Below are 19,197 nucleotides of genomic sequence, written 5' to 3'. Positions count from 1 at the left end.
CCAACTACCATCTCTGCCATGGATTTACCATTTTCTTTTTTTTTTAATTTTTATTTATTATTTATGATAGTCACACACAGAGAGAGAGGGAGAGAGGCAGAGACACAGGCAGAAGGAGAAGCAGGCTCCATGCACCGGGAGCCTGACGTGGGATTCGATCCCGGGTCTCCAGGATCGCGCCCTGGGCCAAAGGCAGACGCTAAACCACTGCACCACCCAGGGATCCCAAGGATTTACCATTTTCAAATAATAATTTAAATAATAATAATAATAATTTTCAAGTTATCTTTAATTGTTCTTCTCTTATCCAACACCAAATACTTAAGCAAAACCTTTTGGGTCTACTTTAAAGTATCTCAAATCCAGGGGCACCTGGGTGGCCATTGACTGAGCATCTGCCTTCAGCTCAGGTCGTGATCCTGGGGTCCTGGAATCAAGTCCTGCATCCATCTCCCTGCAAGGAGCCTGCTTCTCCCTCTGCCTGTGTCTCTGCCTCTCTGTGTCTCCCATGAATAAATAAATAAAGGCTTTTAAAAAAAATGCCAGTGATTCGAGAGCTTAGTAACCAAATTCCCTCCCTTGCTAAATGATTGCCTGACTTTGGTTTGGATGCTTCGGAACACAAGAAGGTGATACGTGATGGTGTGAGGTAGGCATATCCGGGAACTTGGAGCGGCATTTGTCACCTGGTCCGATTCAGTTGTAATGTTCTCCATTGTGTCTTCAGCTTGTGGGAAATCCTGAAGATGGCCAAAGATGACTCCACTGTTCGTTGCTTCCAGGGCCTGCTGATTTTTGGAAATGTGATTGTTGGTGTAAGTAACAAGTATTTTTCAGGAAGTTCTTTCTGAAATCATGGTTTGGGGATTATTTTTTATTATTTGGATTATTATTTATTTTTCCTTTAAACTCTCACTTTTGAAAGTTTAAAGGAAAATAATGATATAATTACTGGCTTCCTCTCTCTTTTCTTTTTTCAGGGAATGTGATAGTAAAATATGTTAGCTAGAACTTGATTATATAAACTATCATGTGGAACTGTGCAATATGTTGAAAGACCATGATTTTAAAAAAGAATGGATCTTTCCCTCCCAACCTTAAGACACAAAAATCTGAAAGAAGCCAGGTCAACCGTGGTCAGTGTCCAAACATTCCCACCACACACAGGCTGTGGTGTTTCTTTCCTACTTCACCTCAGTTTGATTTCCGTGGAACTGTTCTATTAAGCCTGTTGGGGATAAATGTTTGCATTTACTTGTCCTTATCACACAGAAGGCAATACCAGGATGTGAGAGTGGCTCAGAGGCCACACTGTGTGGGTGTGGCATGCTGACAGAGCACTTGAGAGCCAGGATCGCTGGCTCTGGGCCCAGCCTGCCTCCAAGTCCATGTGACTCTGGACAAGTCATCGGCTTTCAAGGCCAACGTCCCTGGTCTATAAAATGCAAGGGGTGAGAAAGATAACCACCAAGGTTCCTTCCAGCTCTAATACTCAATGCCTCTCTGGCACCAATGAGCATGACCAAGAATGGGTTAAATACTATAATCCAGGAATTTGGGTGAAAGGCAGTGGGAGAGTGGGAGGTGATCTCCCCACAAGATGTTGCTTGTGCTTCATGCCCCCAAGGACTCTAGATGGTCTGAAATTGCCTGGGTCTTTTCCCAAACAGCAATAAGGGAGTGACTTGTGGGAGGAAGCATGCAATGTATTAATAGGATGGTATGAGCTGTTTGATGTCCTGGTGATGAGTTTAAGTCCATCACTTTGAGCCTCTGCAGGGACGGAATTAGTCTCTCTCATAACCCCCTTCCCACCCTTCTGCATCCTTCTCCCGATGCTTCTCTCCTGCCCCCCAGCCTGACAAACGCCCTCTGCCCCCAGATGTGCGGCATCGCCCTGATGGCAGAGTGCATCTTCTTTGTATCCGACCAGCACAGCCTGTACCCGCTGCTTGAAGCCACCGACAACGATGACATCTACGGGGCGGCCTGGATCGGCATGTTTGTGGGCATCTGCCTCTTTTGCCTGTCTGTTCTAGGCATTGTAGGCATCATGAAGTCCAGCAGGAAAATCCTTTTGGCGGTGAGACCTTAAAACTCTCTACAGTTGCTCCTGGACCGATTTTGGTGGACTGTTTCTTCTTCCCTGAGCGCAGTGATTTGGCTTACAGTGGGGTAGGTGGGAACAGAGAGAGCCAGGTGGGGGTGAGAAGGCGCAAAAGACTCTCCTGCAGTGAAGCTTGTCCATGTGGGGGTAAGGATGCCCTCCACCATTGCAAGTCCAGAAGATTCCAGTACAGAGAACCCACAGAGGAGAAACATGGGGGTGATCCTGTTGAGAATTTTTCAGATCTGTGCTTCTCCACCTGGTATCTGCATGCATCCAGCAGGTACAGCCAGAAGCTACATAGGTCAAAGGAGAGACAGCGTGAGAACATGATCATTAGGCTTTTTTCTCTTGACAATAAGGAGTTTAAAGTATTATTTTAATACCAATCAGTCATTCATATCTTTGGATGTAAAATGCAAAATATGTGTGCATTTTTAAGAGACAGCATGAGCATTTTCAGACATTTTTGAGCTCAAGGCTGATGATTTTGTATAATGACCTGCGTTTCCCATATTTTGTATTCACTCTACTCTTCAGGGACCCTAGAAAACCTTGACACGCAGCACTATAGAGCACAGCATTGGCCCCACCTGCCTGGGGAGCCTCTAACACTACGCAGCCGCAGAGGCTTCAGCCCTAAGCCACAGACAGCAAGGTCATGTCCCGGCTTCATAGATGGAAGCAAATTTGCTACCAGCAAAGCTAAGAACCCTTGGAATTGGGTCTAGACTTCGATTCTTGGCCCCCATGCTCAGAACAGTGGTTTTTTCCTCACACTGTGATGGAAACCCCCCACCCCCCACCCTGAAATAACTCTCCTACCCAAGTGCTGCAGGACTTGAGTTACATCTTTATAGATCAAGCCCAGCAACTTAAAGTGCTTGTTGGTTTACTTTTCCTGTGATCTAAACTTTGCCCTGACACCCAGGGAATGCAGAACATTTACATTCTCTGATTCCTTTAGCATGAGTTTGTTCTGGGACAAAAGCACCCACTTACTTGTTCAGGTGGGTAAAGAATGCAGGGAAAGGGAGAGGAGGGGCAGGTATCCCCAGAGACAAGTTTTACCTGCATCCTGGTCTCACCTAGGGCAGCCATGTATACCTGACAAAGCCAGGAGGGAACATTCTTCACCGTGTCCTGCAAAGAGAAGGAGCAGGGCAGCTGCCCAGGGGCTGGTGGGGAAAAACCCTGCATCCTCAGCGCCTCCTTTCTGGAGTGTCCTTAAGGGGTTTCCCAGCCCCTTGAAGAGGAGCCATCAAAGCCCTTTTTTTCAGTGTGAAAAAGTTGTCATAAGTGTCATATAGATACTAAAAACCCATGCACTAAGCTTTTTTTTCTATAACATTTCAGCTATCAAAAGATTTGATGTATTTATGTTTAATGTATTTTTATATATTTATGTCTGCTAGAAAGTTCAACAAAATACTTTGTTGAACAAAATCCTTTCAACTTTTTTACAAAGGAATAAAGGTGTGATATTTCTCACACTTTTAGGTAAGAGTGTTGAAAGCAATGTAAAATGTTTCCTTTAAAAAGAGCATAGAAGAGGCAAAAAGAATGACAGGCTACCAAATGGGAAAAATCTGTATTTTCAATTTTTTCCCTTTTTAAGAGAAATTCTCATGTTCCCATGGATACAAGTGGATAGATAAAAGGACAAAATCAGGATGGATAATTAGATTTGTCAACTTAAAGAAATGAATATTATGGTGACAGTATAAATAATGTCCTCCTCAAGGAGGAAAATAATCCATTTGTCTGTTCATTTAAATGTGCAAAATATAATCATGAGAGTATTAAAAAAGCTCTTTTTTTCTTTTAAGGATTTTATTTCTAAGTAATTTCTACAGCCAACATGAGCCTCGAACTCACAACCCCAAGATCAAGAGCCACACGCTCTACCGACTGAGTCAGGCAGGTACCCCCAACCAGCAAAGCTCTTAACAAAAAACAAGGCAGCAAGTGTTATGAGGCCTCTGGAGATGCTCCTGCTGCTAACTCCCTAGCCGAAGCCTTTCTCTGAGTAGTAGCTGAGTAGTTAGGGCAGGAGAGGGTCCTGCTCAGGGGGCCATCCCTGCCCTGGAGAGAGAACAGGTTTCCTTGCCCTCCCCCATGGACACTGACTGCAACGCCCCCCTAGAAGAATCCAGGGAACAAAAGTGAACATGCAGGGTCCAGAAAAGCAAAGACAGACCCTCACAAATAGTCCTCATCCCAGATTCAGAGGCAACTTGACGTTCAGATATCTTTCAGTCATAAATAGAAGCAGTATGGTGGGGAGGCACCATGCAAAAGCGTGTGTGCCCATGTGTGAGTGTGGACACACACACACACACACACACACACACACAGCAGCAACACAGTGAGGTCTGTTCCACTCGCCTGACCCGTACCTGGAAGGCTGGGGCCTGAGAGAAGAGTGCTGGTGAAAGGCAGTGTACCAGGATCCACTCCACTCTAGTGAGACTGGACCCTTATCAGGAGGGACAATGGATATTAAACACGATCTGGTTTATTTTTTTCTGGCCTCTGTAATTCTAAATTTTCAGTAAACTATAAAGAAAATTTCCCTCAGTGAGAAGGAATTTATGGAGCTCTCTATAGTGTCTGATCCACCAAGACTCTCTTGCCAGCCATTGAACAAACACACATACACACATCAGTTCATTCTCTTGATTTGTTTTTCTCATTCAAAACAGAAATGTAGGATACAGGACTGAGAAAGCTCTGTATTCAATAGTCGTTTGTTCTCTGGGCATAAGGAGGGAATTGGGCTGATTAGCACCTAGCACCAAGTCCTGCTCCAAACAGCTGATCAATGAGTGTTTGTTGAATAATTTCATTAATGACTAGATGGCTATACTTAGATGAATATGCTGAAAGACTATAACAATTATCTTTTTTAAATTCTCTTTTTTGGAGATAAATGTAATTCTTTTTTTCCCATTTGTTTCCCTTCCAGTATTTCATTCTGATGTTTATAGTATATGGCTTTGAAGTGGCGTCTTGTATCACAGCAGCCACACAACGAGACTTTGTGAGTACAATTGCAAAAAGCACAGAGCAAAAATGATCATGTAAGTCATCATTATCATTATAACAACGTAATAGCTGACATGTATTAGGCCCTCAGTCTGTACAGCCACTCTAATATGTGCATTAATATCATATATAACTTTACTTAATCCTCATAATAACTCTATGAAATAGGTATTATCACTATGGTCACTTTACAGGTAAAGAAATGATGCTTAGAAAGGTGAGGTAACTTGTCTGAGGTTACACAGTTGGTAAGTGAAAGAAAAGAGCCCTGAGGGACACCTGGGTGGCTCAGCGGTTGAGCGTCTGCCTCTGGCTCAGGGCATGAGCCTGGGGTCCTGGGATTGAATCCCGCATCGGGCTTCCCACAGGGAGCCTGCTTCTCCCTCTGCCTGTGTCTCTGCCTCTCTCTGTGTCTCTCATGAATAAATAAATAAAATCTCTTAATAAAAGAGAAGAAAGAAAGAAAGAAAGAAAGAAAGAAAGAAAGAAAGAAAGAAAGAAAGAAGAAAAGAAAAGAAAGAAAAGAAAAGAGAGAAAAGAAAAGAAGAAAAGAAAAGAAAAGAAAAAAAAGAAAAAAAGAAAAAAGAAAAGAAAAGAAAGAAAAGAAAAGAAAAGAAAAGAAAAGAAAAGAAAAGAAAAGAAAAGAAAAGAATGCTGAATCCAGGCAGAGCGACGCTCCGGGCCCAAGCATACACTGCTGTGCTCTTCCCACTGCACTGTGGCCACTGACCCTGCAATAGGATGATGTCATCCACCACATCTAAGACTTCCTCTCAATTCAGCATCCTGCTTTCTCTCCTTTTCTCCATTTCCTAGCCTAAGCCTAAAATGCCTGTCCACCTTGGTCTCACTGGGATTTCTTTGAAGATGATGGGAGGGAGGGCGGGGGTGTCCTTCTTCCTTCATGGGGACTTCAGCCATCCAGAGCACCCTCACACCCACCCCGTCCCTTTTGGTGCCTCTGAGAAGTTTTGCTCCAGGAGACAATGTTCAGTGCCCCTAGCAACAGGCTGAGCAAATCACTTGGCTTCCTTGGGGAGAGTGTGCTAACTCTCCTTTTGTTGTCTCTTCCCACCATAGTTCACACCCAACCTCTTCCTGAAGCAGATGCTGGAGAGGTACCAAAACAGTAGCCCTCCAAACAATGATGACCAATGGAAAAATAATGGAGTCACCAAGACCTGGGACAGACTCATGCTCCAGGTAATGCCTGCAGTCTTGGGGTCATAGCATTCTATACCTAGACCAGTATCCAGAGGGAAGGTATGGTTGGGAGTAAATACAAAGAGTGAGGACCACCACCTCTAGGGTGGTTTCCTTTAAAAAGAGATTGGACTGGGGCACCTGTCTGGGTGGCTCAGTGGGTTAAGCGTCTGACTTGTGATTTCAGCTCAGGTCATGATCTCAAGGTCATGAGATCAAGCCTTGTGTCGGGCTAGGCGTGGAGCCTACTTAAGATCCTCTCTCTTCTTCTCCCTCTCCCTTTGCCTCTCTCCTCCTGCTCACATAGGCTCTCTCTAAAAAAAGAAAGAAAGAAAGAAAGAAAGAAAGAAAGAAAGAAAGAAAGAAAGAAAGAAAGGAAAGAAAGGAAAGAAAGAAAAAGAGATTGGACATAGGCCAGTTCATTTATTTATCTTATCTATTCCTCTTGTGTGCACATCACTCAGTGGGACTCCTAAGTCTATATTTTATTTTTGAGTGATGACGTTGATTAACTTCCATTTAGGGATAATGACGTTGTTAAGAAATTTAGATAAATCACACACCCTCCCTCTTGGAACTCAAGCATCACTTACATTGAAAGAAAATGTTTGCTTCCTCCACACCACAGTGAACGCAAATGGCAATTATTGCCTATTTTGCTTATTTAGAACCTATGGGCTAGTCCTGCCAAGGACCATGGGCTATGACTTGACTTGATAGCCCACTTTTGTCTAACTGGCCATTATCCCTTATATGCAAGTGTACCTTAAATGTCATCAAAAATCCAAGTCTTTCAGAATATCCACTACTGCCCCTATACTGCCTTATGTATACAAATTTCTATCCCTCCTAATCTGACCCAACTCTCACACTGACCCCTGCCTCCCCTCCCCCTCCACTGGCTCACAGTACATCATCAGCAAACTCTCTTATAGCCTCTGACCCGTTTTTGATGTCTCCTTACCCTCTATCCTCTGTCACTTCCTTCATTTACCTGAATATTCTCATTCCAATCATTCTTTTTACCCCAGTAGGACCTCCCAATCATTGGTCACTGTTTTACTTTCTATCATTCTTCTGACTATAGGTCACGTACTTTTTCCACTCTGTTAGCAAGTACTAAGCTCTTCAAATGAAAATGCAAATCCCCACACATTTGAAAAACCTCCTTACCAACTTTTAAAACCCCAGTCTGAACTTGACCATTTCCCCCCAAAAGGCTCAGGTCAAATACAGGATAATTATTTTCCTTTGCAAGATATTTTCCATAATCCAGTGGCAAAGTAGGATATGCCTTAAAGCCAGCTGATTTATCATCAAGTTTGTTTGAAAGTAATTTATTCTGAAAGTGGAGAGGGGCCTGTAGTTTTAATTTCTTCCTCTGAAACATTTTAGCAGAATTTCTACAAAGGAAGGAACGTGATATGAAGTATGTTTTATTCCCTAACCTCAACTCTATCCAGAGTGTAAGGATATTAGGTATGTGTTCCTTGATCTTCCTCTCCTATGTAGAGGCATAGCTGTTTGCCACCAGGTTTTGGTTTTTTTTTTTCCCAGTGTATTTTCTCCCATTATAAAAGTAATACATGAGTACTCTAGAAAATGTTAAAAGTGCAGAAATGTAAAACAAGAATTACTCATCACTTCTTTGTCACTAAAAATTGTAATTTTCTGATTCTCAGTTTGCTTATGTGTCCTATGAGAATAATCATACCTCCCTCACATTGTTGTATCAAGATATTAGTATTAATAATAATTAAGGGTTTACCATGGGCAGACACGGTACTAGAAAGGTCAGGCACATTAGCTAATTTAATCCTCAGAGGAACTCCGAGGACCACGGACTGCGTGAAGGAAACAAGGCCATGTTTTACAGTGAAGGCAAATGAAGCATAGTAGGGAGTTGAACTCATCAGAGGCTAAAGAGCTCATTAGTGGCTAGTAAAGTAACAAATGTTGGAGCACTTTGTAAGCTCTAAAAGGTTATCAATACTCTCAGCCCTTGTTTGGGGAATTTTAGTAAACGTAAGATAAGGTACACTTTCCATATCTTCTTTCTCCATGAAATCTCAGTTGCTACGTTGATGGCTCTAGCAAGGAGCATGGAAGAGAATTTTGTATCTCTCCTCTGCTGACAGGACCACTGCTGTGGGGTAAACGGTCCATCAGACTGGCAGAAATATACGTCTGCCTTCCGGACTGAGAACAACGATGCCGACTACCCATGGCCTCGTCAGTGCTGTGTGATGAATAATCTTCAAGAACCTCTCAACCTGGAAGCCTGCAAGCTAGGAGTGCCTGGTTACTATCACAAGCAGGTGAGTCCTCTCTGCCCAAGACCTGCCAGCAGGATTTCTGCTCTATATGAGGGAAATACTATAGGCAATCTAGTCTATTATACCTATTAACTATAGGTAGTAGATTCCGCATCCTTTTTCCTAAACCTCCGTGTCAACTATTCCCTTCCCTGTGAGTAAAATGTGAATGCTAATCTCAGGCTGATCAAGGAGAATCTACATTTTAATAAAACTAACAGAACATGAGAATTGCAACAGTGAAGTCCGACTTTGTTTAAATGCAAACTATTTGTACAATAGAATTGGCATTTCAAAAACTATTGCCGTTAAACACAGATTTGTTCTATTTTTGCAACATGTAAATCGGAAGAGGTGTATACAAAAACAATGTTTTGCTAGTGCCAAGGCAATGGCGATTGCTGATGGCAAATGCAGTAATTATATAACCACTTTCATTATTCAGTGGCAATATAAGATAGTTTTAATAAAATATTAAGTTGATGATTTGGGTAGAGGCAGTTTACATACAGATGGTTTCTGAGAAAGTGTTTCCAGCCTGATGAGAAAGATAGAATGATCATGAAAATTAACATTTATTGAGTACTTACTAAAGCCAGATACTAATCCAAGTGCCATCCATATATTAACTCATTTAATGTTCAAAGGTAGGTGCCAGGATGATTATTTTATGGATGAAGAACTGAGTTATAAGAAGTACCTTGCCCAAGGTCACTCAGCTAGTAAATAGTTGCATCAGGATTCAAATTCAAGCAGTCTGGCTCTGGAGCCCAGATTGTAAGCCAAGAAAAAACTTGGAAATATTCCCAAAAAGCCTGATGAGAATTCTCATATACTTGTAGTCAGCCTCTGAAATGCTTACGCTGCTCTGCAAGTTTCTGCTTTGAGGAAAGCTGGTTGTGTGCCAATTCATTAAATATTGAGAAATGTCAGACTCCTTAGTCTGATAGCACATAGTACACAGTGCACTTTCAGAATGAAAGACACTGAAGAGCTGATCATCGTGCCATATCTGGAAGGGTACCTGGACTCGGATTGGTTGCATTAATCCAGAAGAGGACATGGGAGTGATACAGATTATTTTGCAGAGTCCTTCAGAACAATCCTTATTTAGCTTTTCAGCAACATTGTTTTGGTGTCATTTTAATCAAGTTACATTCAAGCTGCTCTAAAAATTAAATTCATTCCTTATAATCACAATATGCAATATAATGACCACTCTCAGGAGTAATAAATGCTTTCAGTATTTCAACCTTGGCACGGGCCCACACAAACGTGTCTTGATTGGATTGGATTGCATATAAACCGTATCATCTCTGTGAAAGGGACAATTTGCCCTCAGATAGTCAGATAGTCAGTGTATCTCCCTAGGACATGCAATATTCTTTTTTTTTTTTTGAAGATTTTATTCATTTATTCGTGAGAGACACACAGAGAGGCAGAGACAGGGGAAGCAGGCGCCATGCAAGGAGCCCGATATGGGACCGGAGCCCAGGACCCCAGGATCACGCCCTGAGCCAAAAGCAGACACTCAATCACTGAGTGACCCAGGTGTCCCAGACATGTAATGTTCTAGTAGCGAGGGACCTCCACATGAGTTTTGATAACCCTTCCCACCTCCTCCCGTAGGGTTCCTTGGCCTCGCCTATCCTAAACATTTTTACCTCCTCTACCCACCAAATACACCACAACTACAAACTTACCATCATGCAACCCTACTCCCCTGTCAAGTCCTGTGCTTGAAATTCCTCTCTGTCTCCAGCTCCCCATGCTACCATTGTCTCAATCTCTCATTCTTCCCCCTCAACATGATCTCTTATCTACTAGTCCTTTCCACTTCTCCCTCTCCTGGCCCCCAGATTCCCACACACCACTGCTCTTTCTGAGTTCTAGGTCCTGGTAATCCTCCTATAGCAGACCTTTTTCCCCCAAGGAAAATATGCCACCTTCATATACTTTATGGCAGTTGACACCTTGAGCCATTGTGTAAGTATTTGCTCCCAAGTCTATTTTTTCTGAGTCTCCTTGAGGACCATGCATTACTCAATTCTGGATCTTCAGTACTTCACACCTCCTGCCTGGCTCAGAGCAGACACTGAGAAATGTTGGGTGGGTGGGTGGGTGATTGAAGAGGGGAATGACTCTTTCCTATCCATGTTGTAGCTTTTCGAAATCTACGTTGCACAAATGAAGGCTAACAAAATCAGGGATATCATCATAAGTGTGGGGGAAAAAACTAACCAGAATTTCACATAGCATGTCAGAGGCAGATATTTGTATTCTTACTCATGGTCCATCTGCCGCAGAAATGCTATGTGCAAATTCTGATTATGGTACCTCAAGAACATTATCACAGAACTAAGGAGATCAAGGGATGGACTGTTACAATGATTTTTTAAAAAGCAAATTAATTAATTAATTAATTAATTAAAAATAAAAAAATAAAAGCATCATGATAAGGAACTAAATTAGAAGAGGTGAAAAAACTGGGGTTTTGTCTGTGATTTCCATGAGAACAATACCCATGTTTGTCTGGTCACCGCTGAGCCCCCAGCCCAGGGTCTGGCACCTGACATAAGTGGGTTCTTATACATATTAAGACAAACAACCACCTCACCTCCCAGGATTGTCAGGAGGATCAGTGAGTGTTGGATAGAGGAGTGTTTGTGAGCTACTGTGTCACAAATGATACTGTTGTAATCATGACTTCATATCCTGCTCCATCCATTCTATCAGTGTTTATTAGGTGCCTACTTTGTACCGAGCACTTGTGCTGGGTTCCAGAGATTCAGCAATGAGCACAATAAGATCCCTGCCCACGACTTGTGCTGTAGCAGAGGAGAGAGAGACCAAACAAGCTACCAAACAAATACATGACAAACTCCAGGTGGTGATAAATGCCACAAGCAAGAAGTAAAGCAGAGAAAGCATACTGGGAAAGACCAGGGGAAAGAGTGGTGTTTTCTATAAGGCTAAGGGAAGGCTTTGTTGGGATAATATTTGCAGAGTTCTGAATTAAGTGAGGAAATGATATGCTCCCTTAAAGATCGGAGAACAGAGTTCTGAGCAAAGGAAGCAGCAAGTGCAAAGGCCCCAAAGGGGAGCGTTCTTAGCTTTTTATAGAACATTAAAGGACGTCAGCATGGCAAGGTCAGAATGAGTGAAGAGTAGATGGGGCACCTGGGTGGCTCGGTCAGTTAAGTGTCTGTGTTCAGCTCAGGTCATGATCTCGGGGTCCTGGGATTGAGCCCGTGTGGGGCTCCCTGCTCAGCGGGGGTCTGCTTCTCCCTCTCCCTCTGCCTCTCTCCCCAGCTTGTGCTCGTGCTCTCTCTCTTTCAAATAAATAATTTTTTTAAAAAAAGAAAGAAGACTGCAAGGATACTTTAGATTTTGTAGGGCTTCAATCAGTAGGGAAAGATCACTCTTAGGAAAAACAATGAAAAATATGTATACAAAATTAGGTACAGGGCCTTGAAATGGGCTTGTGAGTAAGCAGCCCTGAAGCTTAAGCTCATTAGCTTCATAGGGAAGCAGCCTTTGGTAGAGGAAGCGGGGGTCAGAGAGGGAGGCAGAGCCGCATCTGAGAGGGCCCCGTAGGCCAGCGTGAGAACTCAGAATTTCGTTGTAAGAGTGGCAGAAAGCCATTTCTTTTGAGCAGGGATTTGAAGTGATCCAATTTATGTTTGACAAGCATCCCTCTGGCACTGTATAAATAAATAGGATGCCAACAGTGGACTCAGGACCCAGGGAGACCAGGTAAGAGGCTGTTGTAGTAATCCTGGAAGGAGACCACAGTGGACCAAGGTGAGCAGGAAGTAATAAGTGTTTGGATTTAATATATATTTATTAATATTTATTTATTTAATATTTATTTATTTATATATATATTTCAAGATTTATTTATTTTTTTTTTTAAGATTTATTTGTTTATTCATGAGAGACACAGAGAGAGGCAGAGACATAGGCAGAGGGAGAAGCAGGCTCCCTGTGGGGAACCCGATATGGGACTCGATCCCAGGACCCCAAGATCATGACCTGAGCTGAAGGCAGATGCTCAGCCAAGGAGCCACCCAGGCACCCCTGGATTTGAGATATTTTAAAGTAGATCCAAAAGGTTTTGCCTAAGTATTTGGTGTTGGATAAGAGAAGAACAGTTAAAGATAATTTGAAAATTTCTTACTTGAGCACGTAGATGAATGGAGATGCCTATAACATAGACAGAGGAGAGTACATGAGGGAGAAATAAAGGCTTAGCAAAGGCAGGGTTTGTAAGTGGGTTAACAAGGGCCTGGAGCTGGGTCAGAAAAGATGGAACCCTAAGTGGTCACCTGCAGCCACTGGGCAGGCCTAACCGTTCAGGTCAGCCTTTTAAGGACATTTCCCTCTGGACCTCAATGGTCCACAGAACCACCGGCTGCTGCATTTCCTAGACTTCTCCCAGGCTTCAGCTCAGGTCACTCAGAGGGCAGCTCTAACCCCACGTGCGTGTGTTTCTCCAGCACTCTGCATGGCGACTGGAACAGAGTGTGCCACATATAAAAACTCACAGGATTATGGCATGCATGAATGAATAATTTGATTAATAAAAAAATGAATCAGGGATGCCTGTGTGGCTCAGTGGTTGAGCCTCTGCCTTGGATTCAGGTCATGATCCCGGGGTCCTGGGATCAAGTCCCACAGCAGGCTCCTTGTGGGGAGCCTGCTTCTCCCTCTGCCTGTGTCCCTGTGTCTCTCATGAATAAATAAAAAATCTTTTAAAAAAATAAAATAAAAAATGAATCACTTGCATGCACACCGTGGCTTCTCAAGATCTCACTAGAATCCAGTAAAGATATGTTGAAATATGATAGCAAATGAGAATTTAGGACGTGTGAAACAGGGCTTCCTTTAGTGGTTAAAAAAACAAACCCTCTGAGGTTCATGGACCAGAAGCACTTTTCCTTAAGAACGGACAAATAAAAAAGTAAATCTGCCCTTAAAAAAAACAAAAAACAAAAAACAAAAAACAAAACAAACAAACAAAAAAAAACACCAAAAAAAATCTTTAGGGAGAGAAAAATACTCAGATTTTATTAGGAATACTTTATATTGTACTTTATACTACAATTTAAAAAAAAGAATACTTTTTTTTTTTGCCCACCTATTCAATATGAAAAAATGTTAGCCTAAAATAGCAGCACCTTTGTTAGACTGAGTGATAAAGACACAAAATACTGTGATACAGAGTAGTTGTTGGACAGCATTATTTCTAGTCTCTCAGCAAAGCCCCGTTAGCGTGTGGCAGTCCACGGGGATGTGGAAATAGTATGTGAAACTGGACTTTGGAACAGTATCGATCCAGATAGAAATGTGCTTTCTACCCATCTCTTAACATCTTTTTCTCTGGTTCCTCTCACCCCCATGTGGGATCACCGACTCCCCCAGGGCTGCTATGAACTGATCTCTGGACCTATGAACCGACACGCCTGGGGGGTCGCCTGGTTTGGATTTGCCATTCTCTGCTGGACTGTGAGTATCTCCCTGCACATGAAAAGGAGAGAGCTGGTTAGCTCGCCCCTGGTTAGCCCAACCACACTAGACAGTCTGGAAACAAAACCTCAGGCCTGAGGGCTTAGTCAGGAAGCTGCTGGCACCGACCAAGGACGCTGGATCCCACTGGCAGGTGGAGCATTTGTATCCGCTGGAGGGGAAGGGGTGCAGATCCACTCCTCGATGGGGGAGCACTTGCTGCTGTTCCAGCTCTCCAGATCTCATTAATTCCTCAATTCATTATGGTTAGATACCAAGGATATCTAAGTGGTTAGATACCACTTCCTGAGGAAGCTTGGAGCAAAGAAAACATGCCTGGATGGGCCCCAACCTCTGAGATTCTGATTCAATGGATCCAGGGGCAGGACCTAGGCATTTAAAAAAAAAAACTTTTTTTCCCTTATGATTCTAAATTTGCTGTCAGGATTAAAAGCAATTACATTCGGGAAGCAGTTCTAAACTTTTGGTTTAAGAACCCCTTTATACTCTCAAGAATTATTGAGGACTCCAACAAGCTTTTATTTATTTATGGGGGCTATATCTATTTGTATTTACCCTATTGGAAATTAACCCAGAATTTTAAAAAATACTAATTCATTTAAAATAACGATAATAAACTAATTACATGTTACCATTAACAATATATTTGTGTGGAAAAAAGTGACTATTTTCTAAAACACTTTGAAAAAAAAAGTGAGAAAAGTAGCATTGTTTTACGTTTTTAAGGGTATCTTCTGATTTTAATAGATGTATCTGATTTTAATAGAAGACAGCTGGTCCTCATATTTGCTTCTTCACTTAATCTGTTGTAGTATGTTGCTTAGGTTGAAGGATTTGAAAAAATCCATCCCCACACTGATAGGTAGTTGGAAGAAAACCAGGAATGTTTGGATAGCCTTATCTAAAGATAATTGTGATCATTCTCCTTTGGCACTATACAAAACTTGACAACTAGTAGTTTCTTAAAATGTGGAATCTAAAACTATGACAACAAGCTTTTCAGAATCTATTCTATTAAAATATATTCACCTTGGCTTGTCTTGCAGTTTGCATAAATCTTTTTACCCATTCATGATTCTATAACATCATGCATTGGTCATTTGGGAAAATATTGGTTCACTGTGTTATGTGATCTTCCAAATGTAGACTGAATTCTTTACGCCCTACCAGGAAATCACATCTGTTGCTATTGCCACATTGCAAAGGACCTCAATCACGGGGATGCTCTCAGCCCATCATGGCAGAAACACACGTTGCCTGATTTTTGCCTGTGCGCCCAAATTTATCACTGGCAACAGATATTGTCAGTTGTTTTCCTCGAAGTGACATGCTCGCTTTGTAAATTTTTGAGAAAATGCCAGCCAGACACCCAATCTGAATAACCATAGCGTATCTGTTAGTCTTTTTTTTTTCAAGTAAAAATCGTTTTTTTTTTAAGATTTTATTTATTCAAAAATCGTGTTTCATGATAAAATGGCTAGTTCACTACACAACTTAAACAGTCACACAACTGCCTCTCCTTAAGCCAACCATCGGATTTCAGTATGCAACTGCTTTACGCATATTTTCTGTTGCAAGAATATGAAAAAGATGTATATTCAGGGGCACCTGGGTGGCACAGTGGGTTAGGTGTTTGACTCCTGATTGCGGCTCAGGTCATGATTTTAGGGTCATGAGATCGAGTTCCATGCTGGGCTCCCCCTGCCCTCTCCCCTGCAACCTCCCCCTTTACCCCCCTGCTCTGCTGGGGGGAGTCTGCTTGATATTCTCTCTGTCTTTCCGTCTGCACCCCCTACCCCGCATGCACATGAGCGTACGCTCTCTGTCTCTAATAATCTCTTTTTAAAATATTTTATTTATTTATTTGAGAGAAAGAATGACAGAGAGACAGCATGTGCACGAGCTGGGGAGAGGAGCAGAGGGAGAGGGAGAAGCTGTCTTCCCACTGAGCAAGGAGCCCAACATGGGGCTGGAACCCAGGACCTCAGGATCATGACCTGAGCCAAAGGCAGACACTTAACTGACTGAGCCACCCAGGTGCCCCAATAAATAAATCTTTTTTTAAAAACCGTGTATAGGGGCAGCCCCGGTGGTGCAGTGGTTTAGCGCTGCCTGCAGCCCAGGGTGTGATTCTGGGGACCCGGGATCGAGTCCCACGTCGGGCTCCTGCATGGTGCCTGCTTCTCCCTCTGCCTGTGTGTGTGTGTATCTCTCTGTCTCTATGAATAAATAAATAAAATCTTAAAAAATAATAAAAATAAAAATAATAAAAACCATGTATATTCAAAGGTAAACATTTAATAAAATGGGTAATTCTTACTGCCTCATCAAAAACAACCCCAAAATTCTAAAACTCTAAATCTTTTAACCTACTCTTTTTTTTTTGGACTGCAAGTACATAGCAGTGAGTACACTAACTACTAACACAGTTTAGTGCCTCTGCCTTGAATCCTGCCAAGACGCCAGCTGTTTTACCTTCCTCCACTGTCTTTGCACCATCAGCACAAATGTGGAAAACAGTAAAAAGGGCAAATAGAGTCTCAATATTATTATGCAAATGGTCTTAACATCGTGGACACCTGCAAGGGTCCCTTAGGTGTATGCCCACGACACTTTAGGGAATGCTGGGTTTGGGGTGAGAAGCTGAGTGAGGCAGGAAGGAAGGGAAAATGAACTCCCTTGAGAGGTCTTCTGCGGTCCCTCACCTGCCCTCAGGAACTCCCACAACACCCTGCACACACCTGTCCTGTCACTGTCGCTCCACCACTGGGAGCCAGCTGCCCTCTGTACCCCTGGGACCTAGCAGAACACCTAGCAAGTGTCTGACAGTTTGTCAAATGAATGGAAAATGGTAACAGTGAAGTTTCTATTAGTGCCATGCTGGCAGGAACTGTGGGATAATGTTGAAAGGCCCCTATGGATCTTAGAACTCCAGACCAGTGGAAACCCTGGACATTTCCACAAGCATCAAACAGACTCTGAATTTAGCAAGTCTCTCTGAAATTCCAAAGAGGGAAGCAAAAGGAACTCCATGTATTGAAGACCTGCTCTGGGCAAGGCAACGTATCCAATCCTTTTAGCATGAAATCCCCACAACAGTTGGGTAGGCAGCCAGTCTCCGTGGATACAAGCTCCTTACCTTCTCTGTGCCTTGGTGTCTTCATAGGGTTCAGGAAGCATTCAGGGTTGTTATATGGGTAGCCCCAGAACAGTGCCTGTTGTATAGAAAATTGTCAAAAAACACCAGACGTTAGTGGTAATGGTATTTCTTTCTCATTCCAGCATCTAACTCTGGGGTAGGTGAAGAATAATACCATCATGACTCTCCAGATGCAGGGAGCGGGTGGCAGAGGTGCCACAGAACCCAGATACTCTAACCCCTTGCCTGAGTCAAATACCTTGAGTTCCATGGCATTCTTCAGGAGCTGCTCTTCTAGGTCATGAGCATTTTGGGGAAAAGAGGGAGTCCTGTGGGAGGAGAGGTTCGGCACTAGAAAGCAAGAAACCTGTACCTCCAAGTGGCCCATACAAGAATTAGGAACACCCTGGAAGGTCATTAGCCCTGATGGGAAGAAGAAAGAACTTCCCCATGGGGCTGGCTTAGCGCAGACTGGGAGGCGCAACCCCAGCAGCCAGGTAATTAATTCTAGGGCAGATTGGGGCAGGAAAGTGAGGAATGGGATGTGATCCCTGAGTGGCAGGATGGTGACCTCTGCCCCATGAGGCTTCTTAAGGCGACTCTTAAAACTTCGGCATCATCTAAGCCCGAGTGAACCCAACATCCTTTTTTCCCCCAAGTATGTGATGTTTCTAAAATAATTCCTTATTTTTCCCCCTTTGTTTTCTAGTTTTGGGTTCTCCTGGGTACCATGTTCTACTGGAGCAGAATTGAATATTAAGAGCACGGCGTGACCACCCACCGCCCTCCTGCAGGCCCACCCCTGTGCCCAGGCGGCCTCCTCACTGGGTCTGGCTCCCCTGGGCGCTCAGCCTCTCCAAATTCTCACTAGTGTTCTCAGCCTCGTCGAGGCTTCTGCAACATTCTTATAGACAGTAGGAAAGACCTGAGAAAGTCAGTAACTACCTCCAGCTCTGCTTATTTTTAACACGGGGGCATGGAGCCATCCACCAGAACCCTGTTATCACTGCGAGCGCCTGACACCCCAAGTCTGCACTTGGACAGCAAACTTGCATGCACTGCACCCTGCTTTCCAAGAGACGTGCAAAGGGTTTCATTTATCTCCATCTTGCCCAGGTGAGAAAACTAAGGAAAAAGTTGCTGAGAAAAATCTTTGGCCTTTGCTCTAGGGTGGCTCCCATCACACAGACACAAGTGACCCCTTAAAGCCACTCGAGGACCCCGTTGTTCTCCAGGACGATGTCTGACCTTGAGTTACTGGTGGTTGAAACTTCGTCTCGGACACGGCAGGGTGACATGTGTGTTGTCCCATGAACTAGATGTGGACTTCTGGGGACAGAGTCGGGCCTGTCATATAGTTAGCGGTCTCCACTTGAAACACCTTTCCAACAGGGGACCAGCAAGCTGGAGAGTAGCGACGTGATCTATGGTGATTTCTGTTACTGTCGAAATATTTCTCTTCTGAACTATGTTTCCATCTGTGGTCCTGAAAGAAATCCTTATAATTCAGTATTTGTCTGGTCTTACAAATAAAGAGGGCTTTCAATATGTTCACTCTCTTTTGTTTTTACCGATGGCATAATTGGTCACATACAAGAGTATCAAAATGAGTGTTTTAACAGAAGAGCCTTTTGGGCTCATTAGAATGAAAGTTTAGGAGGGGGAAATGCAACCGGGTGAGGCTTCCTGCTGGATGCCCTGTAACCCTGTTGTATGGCTAAATGGTTGGAACTTCTAAATTTACTTTTACTTTTCACTCCTGCATGTAGCCCAGTAGTGGTGATGGAGCTACAGCTCCTCAGCCCTTTTCCTCCTGCAGTGGAAGCCTCTGGAACTTCCAAACACTGAACTATGTC

General features: G+C 43.2%; 1 protein-coding gene and 1 long non-coding RNA gene across 2 annotated transcripts; one reads left to right on the top strand and one right to left on the bottom strand.

The window, feature by feature from the left end:
- The first annotated feature begins 727 nt into the window (after positions 1-727).
- Positions 728-18,889, top strand: UPK1B (uroplakin 1B). Its single transcript, XM_077883921.1, has 7 exons — positions 728-815; positions 1,883-2,083; positions 5,076-5,150; positions 6,236-6,358; positions 8,497-8,676; positions 14,098-14,181; positions 18,051-18,889. Exons 1-7 carry the CDS (start codon positions 747-749, stop codon positions 18,099-18,101), a joined length of 783 nt encoding a protein of 260 aa, XP_077740047.1. The 5' UTR covers positions 728-746; the 3' UTR covers positions 18,102-18,889.
- LOC144305232 (uncharacterized) lies at positions 2,928-17,665 on the bottom strand. Its single transcript, XR_013372288.1, has 3 exons — positions 17,601-17,665; positions 17,342-17,417; positions 2,928-3,250 (listed from the first exon to the last, which is right to left on the bottom strand). It is a non-coding gene; the product is annotated as an uncharacterized LOC144305232 (long non-coding RNA).
- Positions 18,890-19,197: the final 308 nt, after the last annotated feature.

This window comes from Canis aureus, chromosome 35 (genome assembly GCF_053574225.1).
Source record: "Canis aureus isolate CA01 chromosome 35, VMU_Caureus_v.1.0, whole genome shotgun sequence".
Classification (NCBI taxonomy): Eukaryota; Metazoa; Chordata; class Mammalia; order Carnivora; family Canidae; genus Canis; species Canis aureus.
Note: the sequence above shows the minus strand (reverse complement) of the source record. Positions and strands in the feature narration are given on the sequence as shown.